Source organism: Thamnophis elegans, chromosome 3 (assembly GCF_009769535.1).
Source record: "Thamnophis elegans isolate rThaEle1 chromosome 3, rThaEle1.pri, whole genome shotgun sequence".
Taxonomy (NCBI): domain Eukaryota; kingdom Metazoa; phylum Chordata; class Lepidosauria; order Squamata; family Colubridae; genus Thamnophis; species Thamnophis elegans.
Genome location: NC_045543.1, coordinates 16,041,125 through 16,061,276, shown reverse-complemented (window position 1 = coordinate 16,061,276; position 20,152 = coordinate 16,041,125). Strand labels below are relative to the sequence as shown.

Here is a 20,152-nt window from a genome sequence, read left to right as displayed (position 1 = left end):
ACTCTTCCGTTTAACCACCGACTGTTTCCTGTTATTATTTTTTTCCTCTAAGACACCCAATATTTATGGTTACTAAGGCATAAAATGTATTATCTTTGAATATGTAACTGTATAAAATATTTTTGAACTACATTTCAGCAAGGTGAAACATCAGAATAATGCTTCCAATAAAATCTGAATACTTGAAACATGTCAAATTCAAATGTTTTGTTGACTTCTAGAACACAGGATTTTTCCAAATTAACAAGCTCCTTCTTTTGGACCAGTAGTATAGTTTTGGTTCCACAAACACCCATCTTCCTGAAATGTTTACTGTTGGCACAGTAAACTGTTGATACTGTTTGTATCAAAGAGAACAGGAGACAATCTTCAATCACTCAAAAAGCAGCATGACACATACCTGTCTAAGGCCTATTTTCTTGCTATCCCACATCTGTTTGAAGTTCCAGAAGAACGGCTGGTCACATTTCTGGCAAGAGTCACTATCCAACCATTCTGGTGTCTAAGAAAAGAAGAAGGGAGGAGAGAATCCTTAAACTAAATTGTGCACCGGCCATAAATAGATACCAAGTTTGTACACTTAAGGAAATATGCTGCTCCTCTCTTCACTGGGACTGGCATAGTGAATTATTTTGAAATTCTACCTTATTATAAATCAACAATTTCTGTATATATTTGCTTATATTGTGAACTTTAGATATACTGTAAAGTTGACAGCCATGAGTTTCAAACAATGGATTCAATCCAATCTCTAAGGTTTCCCTTAAACTGTTTTCTATTATATATATGGTTTGTCTTGTCTCAATATTTGTTTTTTGAGGTTTTAATATTAGAATGATAATGCCAGTTGACACACTGGAGAATGGCCTACTATTTTCTCTTCAGGAAGTTGACTGTAAAAATCTAAAATATCTTCCTTTGTTGCATATGAATATGTTCCGTGAGTCAATTTTATTCTTCCTTAATATAATCTTGAATATAAATTGCAGCAATTTCCTCTGTAGGAATACAGCAAAATCTCTCTTTTAGGAGACTGCTACTCTTGAATATCTGTTAAATGTATATAGATATCATTCATGTCAATTTACAGCATTTATATTAGCATATAATCATGAAAATATGCCTAACTTTGTAAACAGCATTGTTTGTTTACTAACAAATGTATGCAATTGAGGTAAATACACAAAAATACCAAATTAAATGAATTATCTAGATGACTTTGAGTATAGTGGAATTAGTATATCATTATTTTGAGAGGATACACAAACATGAATTTTGTCCATTGCATTTGAAGTTTGGGAAATGAGGCTTGTTAAATTAAGGTTTTACTGTATAGATATTCTCAAATACCAAACTAAAGAGCTGGCTGCCTGCATTAAAAACTTTAGACCAGCTTCTAAGAGAAACAAATATGCGTATCCAGCACCATATTGAATTTTATTCAATATATGTAGAGAGGTAGTTCCAATGATATGTGTACTTATGTGTGTGAGAGAATGCACCGGATATACAGTATGTCACTCCTAACAGCAATGGCCCTATAAAGCACCAAAGGCTGGGATGGACAATCCTTCATTTATCAGATAGCAATAGCATTTAGACTTGTATATCGCTTCACAATGCTTTAACAGCCCTCCCTAAGCAGTCAGGATATTGCCTCCAACAATGTGGGTCCTCATTTTACCCACCTTGGAAGGATGGAAGGCTGAGTCAACCTTAACCTGGTGAGATCTGAACTGCCAAATTGCAGGCAGCCGGCAGAAGTAGCCTGCAGTACTGCATTCTAACCACTGCGCCACTGTGGCTCTGATACATGGGCTCCCAAGCATTCCACCTGTAACCCTCACAAATCTGAGATTGTACCTCCAACATTTGCTGGTAGAACTGCTCAATACAGGAGATATTCTCCTTTCTCTCAAATTAAGACTGGAAATCTTTTCTATTATTACCCTTAAACTCCCTAGCCTTGCAAAACAGCCCCCCAAAATTTGGTGCCATTTAATAAAGTTTTCCAAACAGGAATGGAAGCAGATGTCTTCCGGCAGCATTTTTAGTTTGACTTTCCAAATTAAGCCCCTGATCTAGTCCAAGGCATCTGAAGGACACCAGGCTGAGGGGGCAGTAGTGAAGCAGCCCCCAACAGGAAAACACAATGTTATTATATTGAGTTTTCAGGCTTAAACCTTTGGCTTAAATGGCTTTTTGATACATCTTTTGAAGATTATAACTTCCCTGATCAGAGAAAGAGGAAGAACTGACTGGATACCTCTTGCCTCTCAACATCCATATTCCAGACAACGATCCTGCCATCTGCCCCACAAGAGATGAGTTGCCGAGTGTGATGGGAATAAGAGAGGGATTGAACTTTATCACTACAGGGTACAGAGAGTAAAATAAAAAAAGAATATTAGGAATCATTTATGAATAGGATGAGTAAATGGAACATGCCAACTTTCTTCTCTTGTCTGTCACACATACAAAATCTGAAATCTCCCTCCACGTCCTGCCTTTATACACAGCAAAATAAAGAGAAATTTCATGCTGTGGCATTTATTGGGGAGAGTGTTATAATTTCAGCATACTGCTACATAATCTGATCATTAGTCTAACAAATAATGATCTCTATGTTCCTTTGAGACAAGAAAGACGGTCAGGATCTTTTTGTGGTATAATAGAATCCCGGGATTCACCAATTAAAACCAGGTGCAAAGTCACCATTTGATAGATTCCAATTGTGAAATTTAGACTTTAAAAATTAAACTGGTCAAACAATAAGGAACTGCTCCATTCCAGATATCTGTATGTAGATCCCGCTATACTTCAATTAATACTTATTATTATACTTTAATAATCTTATATAACTGAACTAATAAACTGTTATGCATCAATTTTTAAAATTAGCCATAATCTGAAGATAGTATGACCTCAAGTGGTGTCTGCCTCTAAATTCTATTTCACCAATAAAAGATAATGGAATTATTTCAGCCTGGCTTAACTTTCAAAAATAAATGTATGTGTCATATCTGCAAAACAGCTTTCCTACGAACCCCTGAAGATATTATTGTATTTTCATGATTAATAACTTTTTCCAGGTAACAAGCCCTCCTATTGAGAGACTTCATTCAATGTTTTTGAATGTCAACAATATTTAAATGTCCAAAATGTCATGAAATCTCTCACAGAAAGCTGATACTTTGCGGCATCCAGGCACTATAGTGGTTCAGAGTTTGAAACAAGCCCAAGTGGCCTTCGGTTTATTTTGGCTGATTTGTGTTAATATGAAACAAGATTATTTCATTTTCACTTGCTAGAAACATATCGGGGCATGCTGTTTCAAGGGGTATTCTTGAATCTCATTCATCCTGAAAAATTTCAGTTTTTTAACTGCAGTTCTGAACGAGATACTTCGCCTTAAGTGTATGCGACCAAAAGCACCTTTTGGGACTGGGATAAAAAGAGCAAGGCTATAGTATTCATTTTGTACCTGTGTCCTTGGAGCTCGATGGCTGTTCCTTTTCTTCCTCCAATGTCCCACATGATGATGGAATGATCAGAACTGCCTGAAAATAAGACACGCTGCACAGGGTCCCAACACAGGGCACTGATTCCACCTGAAAAGATGAGGTTGGGGGGGAAAAAAGAAAAGAATCAAGAAGATTTGTATTAGTTACATACAATAACACTATTATTGAGTAACTAAAAATCTGCTATTTTCTATAAGGCATTAGAACCCGGGAAGACAATATAGACCAGTGTTTCTCAACCTTGGCAACTTGAAGATGTCCGGACTTCAACTCCCAGAATTCCCCAGCCAGCATTCACTGGCTGGGGAATTCTGGGAGTTGAAGTCCGGACATCTTCAAGTTGCCAAGGTTGAGAAACACTGATATAGACAACCTCACTAGTTGGACTAAGGCATAAAAAGACCACAGAAGCTGACTCAGTGACTTGAGATGGTTACTCCTCCTGGCTCAACCTATCTCACAGGGTTGCTGTTGAAAGTTAGTCCCATTAATTGATTGTCAACGAATGGAGTGGGTTTCACTCAGAGGTGGGTTCCTACCAGTTCGCACCTATTCGGTAGAACCGGTTTGTCAAATCTACCGAACCGGTTAGAAGAGGTTCCACCAGTGGACCCGGAAAGCAGGCCACACCTACAGAAGTAGTTCCAAAAAATTTTGAAACCCACCACTGGTCCTTGGATATGATTATTCTACACTATCATGCTCCTATTTATAAAACTCAGTGCCTCTGTGAAAGGTAAGGATGACTACTGCGTTTGTGGTGCAATCAGAACATTGCGTGTGTTGAAGTTGTTTTAACGCAAACCAAAGATGCCTTTTAAAAAACAAGTTTACATCATATTCTTATGCATGCCAGTGCTGTGTGTGAGGTAATTTAAGGTGGTTCTGACAAGTGTCGTCGGCATCTTCATATCCGGTCACATGGGCTGCAAGCCACTCCCATCTGGTCACATGGGCGGCAAGCCACTCCCACAAAGAAGGCCACACCCACAGAGTAGGTTCGAACAATTTTTGAAACCCACCACTGGTTTCACTCTACCTTCTGGGCAGCTACCATAAGCATGAGGAAAAATATTCTGGATGTTGATATCTGCCATTCCCTAGCCTGCTAGGGAATACCTGAAGAAAAGGATTTTGTTCGGTCAAACAGAAGGGCCCAGCTACTGCTACATTCCAATGCTTCTTCCTAAAATTTCACCTCTCCACAAGAGAGGAGTGAAAGACAGAGATTTCCCTCTGAGTAGCTACCTGAGACCACGCGCTGCAGGTAGCATCTGTTCATCTAATAGCTAACATAGAGGTTATGCTAGGAGATCTCATTGGCTAGGCCCCCTCCCCCAGAAATGAGCCTTTTCTGTAATGGATACTTCTGGGATAGTAGGTGATGTTGTTTGCTGTCCTTTTTTCCTTTGCTACTCTATTTCTGTCCCATAAAAAGAAGAAGAGGACTGAGGAGAAATTTCCTGACAGTTAGAACAATTAATCAGTGGAACACATTGCCTCCAGAAGTTGTGAATGCCCCAATACTGGAAGTCTTTAAGAAGATGTTGGATAGCCATTTGTCTGAAACGGTATAGGATTTCCTGCCTAGGCAGGGGGTTGGACTAGAAGACCTCCAAGGGCCCTTCCAACTCTGCTATTGCATTGCAAGACTACTGGAGAAACAGATGGCTTTTAAAAGTCTGGTTCAATCAATTCTAGAGATCATTGGAAATTTGGCCCTATGGCTGCAGCTTAACTCCTTCTACATTAATTCTCAGCCATTGTCTTTCCTAGCCACTGCTCCTTCTCTCCCACAACTGATACCTACAAGCACTCAGCTTCCCCTAACCTTCCCAAAATTTGTTTCCTATCCAAAATATCTGGTTGTGAGGCAAAGTCTGTAGAAAAACTCCAGCAGTATGAGAAAAACCATCTCAAGTAATGCAACAACAACAAAAAATACTTCTGGGGCTGAAAGTGACAAGATATTTTAAGTAGCCATTAACATGTAGACAACTCAAATTAAAATTAATTTCCATAGAACTTTGAAGCTCAGGATTATACCCACCCACCAGTGGTGGGTTTCAAAAATTTTTAGAACCTCTTCTGTAGGTGTGGCCTGCTTTGTGGGAGTGGCTTGCCAGCCATGTGACCAGGTGGGAGTGGCTTGCCAGCCATGTGACTGAGTGGGAGTGGCTTGCCAGCCATGTGACTGGTGTCCAACTTGTAATATGTGGTCACACTCACTTAACAACACTCCTGCTTAGCAACCAATATGTTGGCTCAGAAACTCTGGCATTTGAAGCACGCAAGTCTTAAAGACCCTTGCACCCCTAACCCTTTAGGAAAAAAACCCCAGAGGTGTTCAAACTTGACAGCTTTAAGACTTGTGGACTTCAACTCCCAGAATTCCTCCTCCAGTCATGTTGGCTCAGGAACTCTGGCATTGAAGTGTGCAAGTCTTAAAGCTGTCAAGTTACAAGACCCTTGCACCCCTAACCCTTTAGAAAAAAAACCCAGGGGTGTTGAAACTTGACAGCTTTAAGACTTATGGACTTCAACTCCCAGAATTCCTCCTCTCGCCCTTCATCTTGATGATGTGCGGATGGGCGAGGGGAGGGAGCTGGAACCGGTTCTAAACGGCACTGTAGATTTGTGGAACCTCTTCTATAGAAGAGGTTAGAACTGGCAGAAACCCACCTCTACCACCCACCCACCTATTAATCCATCCAGGTACTGCCATGTCACTCTCAGAGTAACTCTTCCTTGTAGAGTATTTCATCTGTGTTTATGCTGACCACAGAAAAGTCAGAGTGATTTAACATCATACCTGTATGTCCTCTGAAAGTTGTTATGAGACTGCTATTTTCTTGTTCTAGTTTAAGGATGGTCACTTGCCCAGAATGATCGCCAATAAAAACATTCCGTGTCTCCACATCAAATCTGGAACAGAGGGGTTCAGGAAACTGGCAATGCCGTAGGAGTCTCTCCCCACTTTTCAATGCTTGCATGGACCGAACCTTTTCTCCCCACAGCCATCCCCAAACAAACTACCATTTACTCTCAGGGCTGCTAGCAAGAGGCAGCACCTCAACTGGAAAACATTTAATATCTCCCCTCTCAATATAGTAGACGATAACAACACAAAAATGTTGTTTTTATCATTGAAACTAAATGTTTTGTCCTGTATCTCTACGAGCTAAGAACTGCCTGCTCAAGGGGACCATCGAAGATCTCTCAGCCCAGAGAAGGAGAACTGTGCTCTGGATTTACATTTTTTCCTATATTCATGTTCTGTGGAACAAACAGATTCTTACACATGGAATTGAAAAAAATGACTTAAGTCCCTTTTTCACATTTATAACCGCTGCAGCATCATTATGGTCAAAATTGGGACATTGGACAACTGGCTCATATTTATGACGGCCACAGTGCCTCAGGGTCATGCGATCACCTTTTGCAACCTTCTGACAAGCAAAGTTGATGGGGGAGCCAGTTTCAATAGCAATAGCAATAGCAGATTTTTATATACCGCTTCATAGGGCTTTCAGCCCACTCTAAGCGGTTTACAGAGTCAGCATATTGCCCACAACAACAATCCGGGTCCTCATTTTACCCACCTCAGAAGGATGGAAGGCTGAGTCAACCCTGAGCCGGTGAGATTTGAACCGCTGAACTGCTGATCTAGCAGTCAGCTGAAGTGGCCTGCAGTACTGCACTCTACCCACTGCGCCACCTCTTCACTTAACAAACGTGTTACTAACTTAACAGCTGCAGTGATTCACTTAACAACTGTGACAAGAAAGGTAGTTTCAAAGTAACGTGATTGCACCTGTATACTGTTGCTCTTTAATTCCAGTGTAAAAATAAGCTGAATATATTAATAGATAGTAGAAATACACCGAAGGGAGGAGTAGAGGGATAGAAGAAAGAGGGGTAGAGGGGGTGGGAGAGAGGATTGGAGGGAGGGGGTGAAGGAAGGGAGGGAGTGTATCGGGAGAGAGGAGTGGTAGAGGGGGAGGAGAAGTAGGGTAGAAGGGAATGATGGAGGGAAGATGGAAAGTTGGAGGGGGGAGAAAGAAAGGGTGTATGGAGGGCCGAAGAGGTACATTGGGTTTCTATTTTTGGGGGTATTATTGACAAAAGGAATGGCTGTGTTTATTGTTTAATGTTATATGGCCCCGGTTGTGCACAGTATATATGTGACTGTACGAAAATGAAAATGGAAAATAAAAACACATTTACAAGAAAAAAAAAGGTAGTAAAATGAGGCAAAACCCACTTAACTACTGTCCTATTTAGCAATGGAAATTTTGGCCTCAATTGAGATTGTACGTTGAAGACTACCTGTACTTTCATTCACCCAGGTTTTGTTAAGCAAATCAGATTCAAAACCATTTCCTTGTGAAATCCAAGAGCAACAATGGTTCATCTCACTCTCCTCAGCAAACAGTTCTTTGACATGGATGGTGCTCCTTCTGCAGGTGTCAGTTGGGTAGAACTCATCTGCTATAGACACGGGAGTTATTCTCCCGTTGTTCTTACTTTCCTCTCATTCCGGTTGAATAATGGGAAAAGCCACCTTGATTTCATATGGACTGGTGTATAGATAAAATCCAACCACACCTTCCAAGGCATGACCCAAATACACTAGTACATCAAGCTCGGAAATATTTAGGTATCGTTTCATTTATTGAAACCCACCCTTGTCTGTTCTGCAAACAGATGACACATTTCCAATCAGCAACTGCTGCATTTCTAGTTCCTAAAATATCCAGTATTTCAAAATGCTGCAGAGGAACCAATGCAAGATATGGGCTGTTAAGTCAGCATAAATAAGCAACCACGGTGTGTCAGAAGGATAACATCAGTTTATAATTTCAATGCATAAAAGAATATTTACACATTCCAATGCTTGTTTTGTTATGAAATGGCAGGCTGGAAACTCCTTAAAATCGTACATAATGCCGTTATTCCTGGAAAGGATACTGTAATCCACAAGCGCCTGCACTAATCCGGTAATTGCCAAGCCTTTGGCCACTTTCAGAGCAGTGCCAAGTAAAGTATTTATCCTGCCCAATGCTCAGGAGCCACTCCATTTCCAAAACAAAAAGGACCATCATCACTCTGCTCTGGTGAGCTGGAAGAGAAAGAATAATTGGTTAATATCATACACGAGAGCTTTGCTATTCAAGAAATATATTACTTCCAAATCATATTTGTTTTCAAGTTTTTTTGTTATCCTGAAGTAGCCTTCTTCCATTTCTACTATTGTTGTGGATTCCTTCAAATTGCCCAAATGACCTCAAAGGAATGCAAATATTATGGAGATGCAGCATCAAGTTGTGTTATATGCCTAGAACAACAGGAAAAAAGTGGCGTGAACGAAGGAATGGGGTCGAAAAGCAACTTGAGGGGCCCTGAAAACTAGCCACCGCTAAATGCAGCTGCCTTGATAACAGCAAACTCAGTTTTAATTTAAAGAGCAGTGAGGGACAATGGGAGTTAATCTTGCTCTCAGATATCAATATTAATAGTGTAACTATCATTCTGTGTATTAGCTTTCTTCAAAATGTATTGAGATGTAACTTCCAAATTCCTTAGCAGCCTAGCAAAAAGAGTAACCTAAAATTCTGGGAATTTTAAACACATAACGCAGTTGGTAAACACTGATCTACACTAATGATAGAACACATGCATCTGCTGTCATCTATGTTTTTTTTTCTTCTGTTCAATCATGTCTAATGCTCGGGGACTGTCTGAACAAGTTCCTGGAGTTTTCTTGGCAAAGTTTTTCTAAAGTGGTTTGCCATTGTCTCCTTCCTAGAACTGAGAGAAACTGACTAGCTTAAAGGTCACACAGCGGGCTTTGTGCCTAAGGTGGGATTAGAATTCACCCTCTCCCAGTTTCGAGCCTGATGCCTTAATCACCACAATAAATTGGTTCTCATGTCCTTAATAAAGAACCCTAAATTATATCAGTTTCTTGATGTAAGTATTCAGCCACCTGAAACGCAAGATGGGTGGTAAATACATTTGATAGATAGGTAGATAAAAATAAGTAACTTTCAATGTGGAAGTGTGTCGTTTTATTCAGGCTCAATCAGACAGAGGTAAATTTTAATTTACACTTTCCAAACCAAGAAGCAAATCTACAGTTTTAATTTAAAGTTATTTATTTGTTTGTTTGCTTTATAAAATGTATCGGCCACCCATCTTACCTCAAGGTAACTCTGGCCAGTTTTCATTTTGTTATCTGATCATTACAAATGGCATCCAATTAATGAATCCAAACATGAATTATCTTTGTGTCTCACCCCCCTCAGCATAACAAGCAAATGTTGGGTTTTATATGAATTGTTCCATGTAAAAAGGCCAACTATTTGCATTTTCTAATCTCATGTCTAATTTAAGTGATGAAATCACTACAAGATAAATAGAATTTACAGAACAGACCAGGGTCCAGCTTCAATCTTCCCAACTGGATGCTTCCTATGTATGGATTACACTTCCTATCATCAGTCAGGCACAATTCAACCCGACTGAAGATTATGGGATCTGTAGTCCAATACAATAGAACAGCACCACCAGACTGAAGAAATCTGTTCTATCAGAAAACCAAGGAAAGCTATTTTAAAAAGGGAGAATTATCATCCTGTACAAGTAGGTATTTTTGACAGAAAAATTACTTTCAACAGGTTCTACTTTTATATAGTATTACTGACAGCTATTCGATCAGACTGCAGTATTTGTTCCAGCAGAAGTCTTCATGGTGAACTGCCTTTATTGGATTTGAGCAATCAAATCCTAATAAAACAAAGGAGTTGAAGTCCAAATATCCAGAGGGGTGCACAAAATCCCTTGCTTTCTTTTCATATGACATTTAAAATGAATGCTTTTGAAGACCCAGACCAAAATCTGATCATTGTTAAATAATCACCGCTTACAGATTTAGCAAACTACTTTTCTAATTATCCACTCTTTGACTTCTTAAACGACACATTTTCTTCGCATTGATAAACTTCTCAGCATATCTCTGCACTCTCACTTTTTCTTTGTTCCATTATTTTCAGACACAAAGACTTAAAAAACAGCTTTAGACCACGAAACATAGAAGGTGTTGTATTCTGGAATCAGTGTAAGTAATATAAATGACATCACTTAGAACCAAGCACTGTACATTAAATTTGTTTCTTCTAATAACAATGTATTCATGTTATTGACTGAGACTAAAGGCTGAAATGTATATGAGATGTGAAAAAACACCCAATCATCCAAAGCTGTTGAGCTGCAAAGAAGAAAAAATGTAGACACCTGCATTTGACCACAAATTGTTTTAAAGTCATAAAGAGGTTTTGCTTGCCATTCTAAACAAATGCAAGAAGTTGAAAATCTGGTAGTGCTGTGATGAATTTAACATAGCTTATTGAAAAAAAATAATTTGGAAAAGTGATATTGTTTCAAACTTTTCTCACAATAGTAGCAAAAGTATGTTATAATTCATAGCCTTGGAACTTAATAATGAAGATGAACAGAATGCTATTATGTTTGCAGGTAGCAACTTTAATTAAAAAATTAAAAATCACCCTAAATATGCATTATGCAGGAAAAAAACCAGAACTATTTAAAAAGCCAGTCTACAATAATTGATTGCTTTTGGAGGCTGTGAAATAAGGACAAATAAATCTGGAGGGGTTTTTTTTCCTCTTAAAATACCAACTGCATCTCTTACCCTGGTAACTTTTAACTGCTGTCATCTTGTTGTAATCTTCTGATAAAATAAATTCCTGGAAAATAACAGAGTAGCCACTTTAGAATGTAGTAAATATCTAGTTTGCAATGTAACATTTCTTGTTAAAATCCAAGAATTTATCATTTTGTGCCAATCGTTTTGGATCTTATTCCCTTTAAATTCCAGTGAAAGAGACATCTTCCTCACTTCTGATTCATTGGCTTGTCTGAAAATTCTGAAGGCATCTCAGGTCAGAATGAGAGAAATATGACCTTTTCAACCATAACCTCCCCACCCCACAAAACCAAGTATCTGTGAAAAATGAAAACACGGCTTGGAAATCCCGGTTTTCCTGCATAACATCTACATAGCAAAGTTCTTCTTCTCAGAAAACAAACAAAATCTAGAGATATTTTAAAGGTGTGTGTTGCAGACGTAAGATTCGGCCTAGGATTCTCGAAATGTGTTGGAACTACGATTCCCAAAACGCTAATAGCAAATGCTAGGATTTCTAATATCCCCAGAGAGCGCCAGATTGGGGATGACAATCGGAGAGGGGCTTCACATTTATTTATTTATATCCCACCTTTAATACTGAGCCCCAATTTTGGCGCACAGTCTTCTGTTGCCTAGTTTTAAGCACTAGACCAAATTCGCATTAAGGTGAAGTGTGATTTGCTAGTTTTGCCTTAGTATGTTATGGAAACCTACCAGCTTGTGATATATTTGATAAGCTATGATTAAAAAAACCTGAAGCTTGCTGCAACTTCAAGGAAATTATGCAGTTCTTTCTGCCTAGTGTATGCTTACACAAGAGTACTGGCAGATGGTAGCGATACCCAATTATCTCTACCAGTAGTGGATAATCAGCGGTTGCTAATCTACTATCTTATCCACTCAGACTGGAGAAGGCTTTCCTGTGACATACTGAGAAAAGCATTTCACAGGCACAATTGATAATGATTCATTTAAATCAGTTGCATTAATTATAGGACTCTTGCTTTAAAAAGCAGATGGAAAGTTGTACGATGAAAAGTTGAAACTAGTCAAGATAAAACGTAGAGAAAATAAAAACAAGAGCTAGAAGGCAATGATAGGATAGTGAGCCCTGAATTGTGAGCCGCCCTGAGTCCCCCCAGGGAAAAGGGCGGCATACAAATAAAGTTAAAATCTAAAATCTAAATCTAAAAATCTAGTGATTAAGCTGCTACCATTGCTAGAAATCCTTCCAATTTTTTACAAGTATAGTGGCACCTTGGTATTTGACTGCTTTAAAACTTGTCGAATTAGATACTCGATGCATTTTGATGCAAAAATGTTGTCCATTACTTGTAGTTTCTTTGATCTTTGGCAGCTGCAAAAGGAAGAGTGGGATGGCTCCAGAGAGCGACAGGAAGACGGCCCTGCTGGGAAGATCACTGATATAGGAAAAAAGGCAGACAGAGAGTTTTTCCCAGCCAAAACAAAGGGTAATGTCATTTGTTTTGCACTTGTAGTTTTTAGTACCTATCATGCCTCCTGGACCAGTTAATGTCAAGTACCGAGGTACCACTATATACAGAGAGAGGAGTGAGGTTTACAGTTATGTAGTTTATTCATCATCACAGGGTGACAAAAAAGAAGTCAAATATAAAGGAAGATAGCATGGAGCAATAGAAGAAATTTAGCAAAATTAAAAGCCAGTGACTTTTACTTAAAAGGATGTTAATGAGGCAATATCATGCCACGCTCAGACAGCTCTAAGGACCCCCACAGTTCAACTGTAAGCTACAAATATACTCTTCTGTTAGGACAATTACTATTACTGCATTTTGGCTGTGCTAATGAACTCCAGCATCATCAAAACCGCTTTACTGGAGTGGAGAAAAATTCAAGTCAAGGGCACAGATGGCCATTTTTGATATTTGGATACCATTATTAGCTTGTGCATTGCTTTTTATTTCATATATTCTTCATGTAGTTTGATTGCATTTATTGTATATATGGATTGTATGTATGCAGGTGTATTCCTGCCCACCTAGTAGTTCAAAAGCATGCAAATCTGAGTAGATAAAATAGGTAGCAATTTAGTGGGAAAGTAACAGCATTCCGTGTGCCTTTGGCACATAGCCATGCTTGCCACATGACCACAGAAAATGTCTTCGGACAATGCTGGCTTCCTCGGCCAAGAAATGGTGTTGAACACGACTGATAGGGAAAATGTTTATTTTTTCTATTGCTTTTTGAAACTCAGTCTAACTTACAAGAGAGTCTTAGATACACATTATTCTGCTACATATAAGCATATAGCAATGAAGCTTCTTCAAGAGGTGTTATATATATATGTGTGTGTGTTTGTGTGTGTGTATATATACACACACACACACACGCATGATTCCCATTAATAAAAAATAATCCAAGTCTCTTCTGCTTGTATGACAATGCCACAATTAGCAACAATCAGTGTCCACCGCTTCTTACAACAGAAATGCACTCTATGCTCTGCTTTCATTCTCTACTGCTAGACTTCCAACATGCCAATTCTAATGTGCATTTTGGGGAATAAGTGCAGTTGTTCTGGCTTGGAGAAGTAGAATACAGGTAGTCCTCAAGTTACAACCACAGTTGAGCCCAAATTTCTGTTGCTAAACGAGTCATTTGTTAAGTGAGTTTTGCCGAGGTGGCGCAGTGGTTAGGGTGCAGTACTGAAGGCTACTACAGCTGACTGTTATCTGCAGTTCAGCGGTTCTAATCTCACCGGCTCAAGGTTGACTCAGCCTTCCATCCTTCCGCGGTGGGTAAAATGAGGACCCGGATTGTTGGGGGCAATATGCTGACTCTGTAAACCGCTTAGAGAGGGCTGAAAGCCCTATGAAGCGGTATATAAGTCTAACAGCTATTGCTATTGCCCCATTTTATGACCCTTTTTGCCACACTAGTTAAGTGAATCACTGCAGTTGCTAAGTTGGTAACTTGGTTCTTAAGAAAAACTGGTTTTCCGATTGACTTTGCTTGTCAGAAGGTTACAAGGGATGATCATATGACCTCGGGACACTGCAACTGTCATAAATATGACAGTTGCCAAGCATCTGAACTTTGTTTTCATGACCATGCTGCAATGGTCATAAATGTGAAAAATGATCATAAGTCACTTCTTTCAGTGCCATTGTAACTTCAAACAGTCACTAAATTAACTGGTGTAAATCAAGGTCTACCTGTATTTAATAAGAAAAAATTGTTTATAAATGTTTACATATCTGGTACCCCTCTTCAAGGAAAAAAAATTAATCTAGCAGACAAGTCTCTTGCTTTAAAGGACAGGGGAAGAGACAAAATGATCAGGATTGTCCAGAGTTCAAAGCTTTACACAGAAATGCCTGTTACAAAGCAGCCAGATTGAACCTTAAGATGACAAATTTATTTTACTCTTTTAAGAAATGCTGGTACAAGCATCTGCTAGGACAAACTGACAAATATGATACAGGAATCCAACTGTTTTAAAAAGTTCTGCGGATGTATAAAAGGTTCCCTGAAAAATAAGTTGGAGCAAGCTCAGAGAGGAGAAAAAGGGGACTGTAAAAATGTCTCTGTTGCTTCCCATACTGCCAAACCTTCTAAAAATATTAGCATGTTTGAGTCGCCTCTCCTGAGGGGACAGGAAACAGAAAAGAAACTCTCGCAGCACATTTGCAAGTGGAAAGCAGGCCCTGGCCTTCTACAGATTTGCTTAATAAAATGGAGAATAGGGAACGAAAATTGCACAATGTTCCTGTCACAGAATTTAAGTTTACATAAGAGCCTGGAAAAAAAAAACAGCACGGGCATGAAATAAACTCAGCTGTTGCCCAAGGATCCAGTCAACTTTCCATTTGTAGTCTTATGTGCTGTCATTTCTTCACATGTGCAAATAAACTACTAATGTCCTGCCCATTTGATCTTCTTTCTGTTTTGGAGAAATTACCACATACATACATACATACATACATACATACATACATACATACTCACTCACTCACTCACTCACTCACTCACTCACTCACTCACACACACATAAAAGTTTTGTCATCAAGACCACCTTAAAAATAGAACTACCTCTTTTTCTCCTAGCTTCTTTAATCTTGTACTGTTATACTTTAAAAGGAAAGTGGTTATTTTAGAATCCTTTCTTCTAATTATTATTTAACTTTTTCTGTTTTGAATTGTTGTATTGACATCTTGTAATATTGTTTCCTTCTGATTCAATTTGCCAATTACTTTACCCAAAATATTTGGTCACTGAAGCATGGTTTATAGGTCAGTGTTTCTCAACCTTAGCAACTTGAAGATGTCCGGACTTCAACTCCCAGAATTCCCCAGCCAGCAAATGCTGGCTGGAGAATTCTGGGAGTTGAAGTCCGGACATCTTCAAGTTGCCAAGGTTGAGAAATATTGTTATAGGTAGTCCTCAACTTACAACCATTTGTTTCGCAACCGCTCTAACTTACAATGGCACTCAAAAAAAATGACTTTATTTGCACTGGTCATGGGATCACCATGTGTGACTTTCCCAGGCAGCTTCTAACAAGCAAAGTCAATGGGGGGAATCCAGATTTACGTCACAGCTACACGATTCATTAACGACTGCATTGACATCTTAACAAGCATGGCAAAGAAAGGCGGTAAAATTGGGTGTGATTCACTTAACAACCACCTTGATTAGCAATGGAAATTCTGACCCCCAATTGTGGTTGCAAATTGAAGCTTATCTATATTCTCTTCATATGCCATTTTGTCCAAATCTAAGGAACTGGTTTGGACAAAACTCAGCAGCACTTTTTAGTACGGCTGTTGATAAAAATAGGATCATCAACATGATCGCCAACGTCCAATGATGGATACGGCACAAGAAGAAGAAGAATGGCATTTTGGCTTTGGTGTTAATAATAACTTTGTTTATATTGCAATTGCTTAGTTATCAATTGTGCAACACTTGGTGATTCTAAATGCCTGGCTCTTTAGTCATTTTCCTAAAACCTCAGCCATTCTCTAGCTTTCTGGCACTTCATTGTTTTCTGTCCAAGTTGTACATAAAAGCCTCAAAGCAGCTGACTCAACTGCAACTCCCAAAAAGCATGGCCAAAGTGAAGGATCTGAGGAGTTATACTTGGGATCTAGTTTCCCTAACCTTATTCACTAGCCAGAAATCCACTCCGAGAAAGGAAGAAAGCATGAAGTGAGAACATGGAATTGCTCCAGCTCAGCTGAAGAACCACAGTTGACTTTTGGACTTGTTTTTTCTTATACTATTTATACTGTAACAAAAAAAGCATAAGAACTTGTAACTTTAAGAAAAGATAATAATCTGATGGTTGATTTTGCTTGTTTTTTTCCCCTCGCCCTCAGTCCTGTGTTCTGTAACCTGATAAATTTTCTTTTAAAAGAACATATTTGCAACATAGCAATCAGCCTGAAATTCTTCACATAATTGTGTAAATCTAATTGGATGTAAACAGGTTTACTTCTGACATACATAGTATTGCACCTTTAATACAATTTTACTAGTAGTTTTCCATTAGTTGAGAGACGAATGTTTCAGAAATGATCAAGCACAGATATGTTGGCTTCCAACCAAGTGTAACGTATGAAAGTTAATCTTTTGTATTATTTTTAAACTGTTTTTACAAGAAGCTGCTTTTACATTTTGCAGCCATTTTGCTCCCTATTTAATGGCCCTGTTAACAGCCATATAACCCATACATTTTTAATTATGCGTGGTTCTGTCTGATTGCTCTAAAGTTTCTGTGTATGAAAAGGAGAAGCAGAAACCCTATTAATAATTTCGCTAATGGCTGCATTCCTTCCACAATGACAGATATATCTCACCAAGACCTTACCTTTAAATCACCAATATAGCATTACACAAGTATGCAGTAATATACCAGAGTTTGAGAACCTGATCTTAATTGCCAAAGATGCAGATTATACAGTAGGGTGAAATCCAAGCACCCTTGCTTATCTTATCTCAAGAGAAATGAATTCAGGTAATAATCTACATATATACAACACATGTCTACCTCAGCTCAGTACTACCTACATTTAAGAGATGGGAATCTGCGGCCTTCTAGATGCACTACAATTCCCAGTATCCCTTACCATTACCTGGCTAGGGCAGCTGGGAATTGAAATCCAGCCATTCTCAAAACCTGAATGCCTTTTGCAAGCTTATTTGTGTATAACAAAAGGGGAAAACAGAAACCTTTGCACACAACCCATGTGGTCCAGTGTGGGGCTATAATCCCTACCCAAGACTATATTTCAATTAAGTTTTGCAACTCCAAGAATTCAAATCTTAACCAGTAGTCTTAATTATAAGTACTTACTGAGACTGTACCATTGTCAAGACCAACAGATAATCTTCTTGTTTCGGGGTTAACACACATGCAGGAACATGGAGCTGGAAAATAAAATCAATATTGTGACACTGAACTCCCTTATTTCATTACTTATGAACAGATAAGGTTCCTCTTGCCCATTTTATTCCAGTTCAAAATGGGTGGGAGGCAGTGGTGGGATTCAAATAATTTAACAACCGGTTCTCTGCCCTAATGATTTCTTCCAACAACCAGTTCATCAAGCTGCTCAGAAACTTAACAACCGGTTCTCCCAAAGTGGTGCAAACTGGCTGAATCCCACCACTGGTGGGAGGGAGGAAGCAGGGCAAGCGTATTAGTATTCATTACCTGTTGCTTTTCAGTAGATTTAAAACATTCACCCACCAAGATTTTATATGCAGGGTTTTTATTCCATCTCCTGAGATCCGTACCAAAGAACTAAACATCTGGCACAGAAATATGCTGTGTGAGATTTGCAATATTTGGATTTTGTGGACCGGCTAGGAGGAGTGCTTTGCTCATAAAATACATTCATCTAATTACTTGCCCATTATATGATTCCTGAAGGACTCGATAGGTGGACAAAATGCCAAGTTTAAAATCTGGCTGACTGTGTGAGCAACCCTAACGATTTATTAAAGTTGTAAGCCACCTGACTCTCAAAGAGCCTAGGCAGCTCACAACAGTAAAAGAAAATGCAATGCAATCAATAAAACATAAAATGTAATGATGATTGGCTAGCCCTTTTAGTGCTGTTGCTAGGACAACTTTCCATGTAGTCTCCAGAAGCCAAGTTTGACTCAAAGGAGACTTTAAAATGTTTTAAATTATAATTAAATGTTGACATTTTATCATACACAAAAAAGGCCCTAAAGGGAGCGAGGCAATCAATGCTTTGCAGAATATGCTGAGCCCAGATCAAACATAGGTACGCCAGGGAATATTTTGGGAGAGGATTCAGAGCTTAAAAGGATAAAATGGGCTTCATATGCCAGGTTTAGGCTACTTGTTTTCTTCCCAAAAGAAAACACAACCTTTTCAAATTCCCCCACCATACATACTCACTCTGAGATAGGATGTAGAGGGAGTCCTCACTTAGCAACCACAAATGGAGCAGCCACTCTGATGCTAAGCAATTCAGTCATTAAGCAAAACATTATGTGACAGCGTAACGTGTATGTAAAGTGATATTGAGGTCACTTTATGTGATCACAATTCACAATTTTACTGCCAGCTTCTCCACTGACTGATTGTTAGAAGGTGGCAGTAAAGCACACACAAATGCTAATCTCGTGACTGCAGCACATTTTCACAATTCTAAATACCCGCCAATTGTGAACTGCTTGAATTTCAATTACTTGATCACAAGTGCAACAACCAGGGATAAAGTTATTTTTAGCACCATTGTAATTTCAGATGGTCAATAAACAGACAATCGTTAAATAAAGACTATTTGAATGGGTAGGATGAACTTTCCATACTAATGCTTAGATATACTAATGTATATTATACTAATATACTAGTTACCTAATACTTAGATAATATTTAGATATACTAACTAACTTAGATATACTATTAGATATACTAATATACTAATAGATATACTAATTCCATACTAATGCTTAGAAGAGCTGAGGTGGCGCAGTGGTTAGAGTGCAGTACTGCAGCCACTTCAGCTGACTGTTAGCAGCAGTTCGGCGGTTCAAATCTCACCGGCTCAAGGTTGACTCAGCCTTCCATCCTTCCGAGGTGGGTAAAATGAGGACTCAGACTGTGGGGGCGATATGCTGACTCTGTAAACCGCTTAGAGAGGGCTGAAAGCCCTATGAAGCGGTATATAAGTCTAACTGCTATTGCTATATACTTCATGCCACACAAACTCACTGGAAATCAGGAAATCTCCATTTCACATTTGTATTGTTGTACCAGTAAAATAAACCCTATAAATTCAAGTACCTATCAGCTTAACTAGCAAGACTCAGTACTGTGCTGTCAAAGGAGTTGTGTTGTATGACAAATCTCATAAAAAATAATCTGGTACAGAAAATGCCATATTATTTCATTTTTTGTGTTGGGAAAGTTTGTAAAATATAAACCACCATATGAAAAATTAAGAACCTCTAAGCAATGGGAAAAAATACACAATTTTCTCCCTATGATTCTTACAGAACTAAAACTCTGTTCTTAATTCTTGAAAATGTCTAAACTGAGCAATGCCAATCCACCATATCCAGATTTATCTTAATGCTCCTACACAATTTAAAGACAGAAAATTGTTTAGAAATGGAAGACAGCTGTCTTGTGTCAACATCCAAGAAAAAAAATCACCCACACATTGCATGACTTGGCAGTTCACCCAGTGATGGGATTCAGCCGGTTCGCAACAGTTTGGTAGAACTGATACCTAATTTTTTCTTGAGTTTGGTGAACCAGCTCCAAAATGGTCAGACTAGCATTGCGTTCCTGTGCCTCCAAATCTTTTTTGGCTGAAATCTGGCTTTGTAGCAAACAAGGGGGTTGGGGGGGGGGGACATGAATGCACGCTGATCTGGCATCTAAAAAAA

At 38.8% G+C, this 20,152-nt stretch overlaps 1 protein-coding gene across 2 annotated transcripts in view; it reads right to left on the bottom strand.

Annotated features, from left to right (window-relative positions):
• The window catches only part of WDFY2 (WD repeat and FYVE domain containing 2), a 53,810-nt gene that overhangs the window by 2,148 nt on the left and 31,510 nt on the right, over nt 1-20,152 (bottom strand). For both annotated transcript variants that reach the window (XM_032213761.1, XM_032213763.1), the window contains exons 3-9: nt 17,577-17,650; nt 11,239-11,293; nt 8,496-8,646; nt 6,337-6,449; nt 3,485-3,611; nt 2,267-2,372; nt 401-502 (exon numbers count right to left, since the gene is read on the bottom strand). In XM_032213761.1, coding sequence (XP_032069652.1) covers nt 401-502; nt 2,267-2,372; nt 3,485-3,611; nt 6,337-6,449; nt 8,496-8,646; nt 11,239-11,293; nt 17,577-17,650 — 728 coding nt within the window. The remainder of the gene's footprint in view (nt 1-400; nt 503-2,266; nt 2,373-3,484; nt 3,612-6,336; nt 6,450-8,495; nt 8,647-11,238; nt 11,294-17,576; nt 17,651-20,152) is intronic.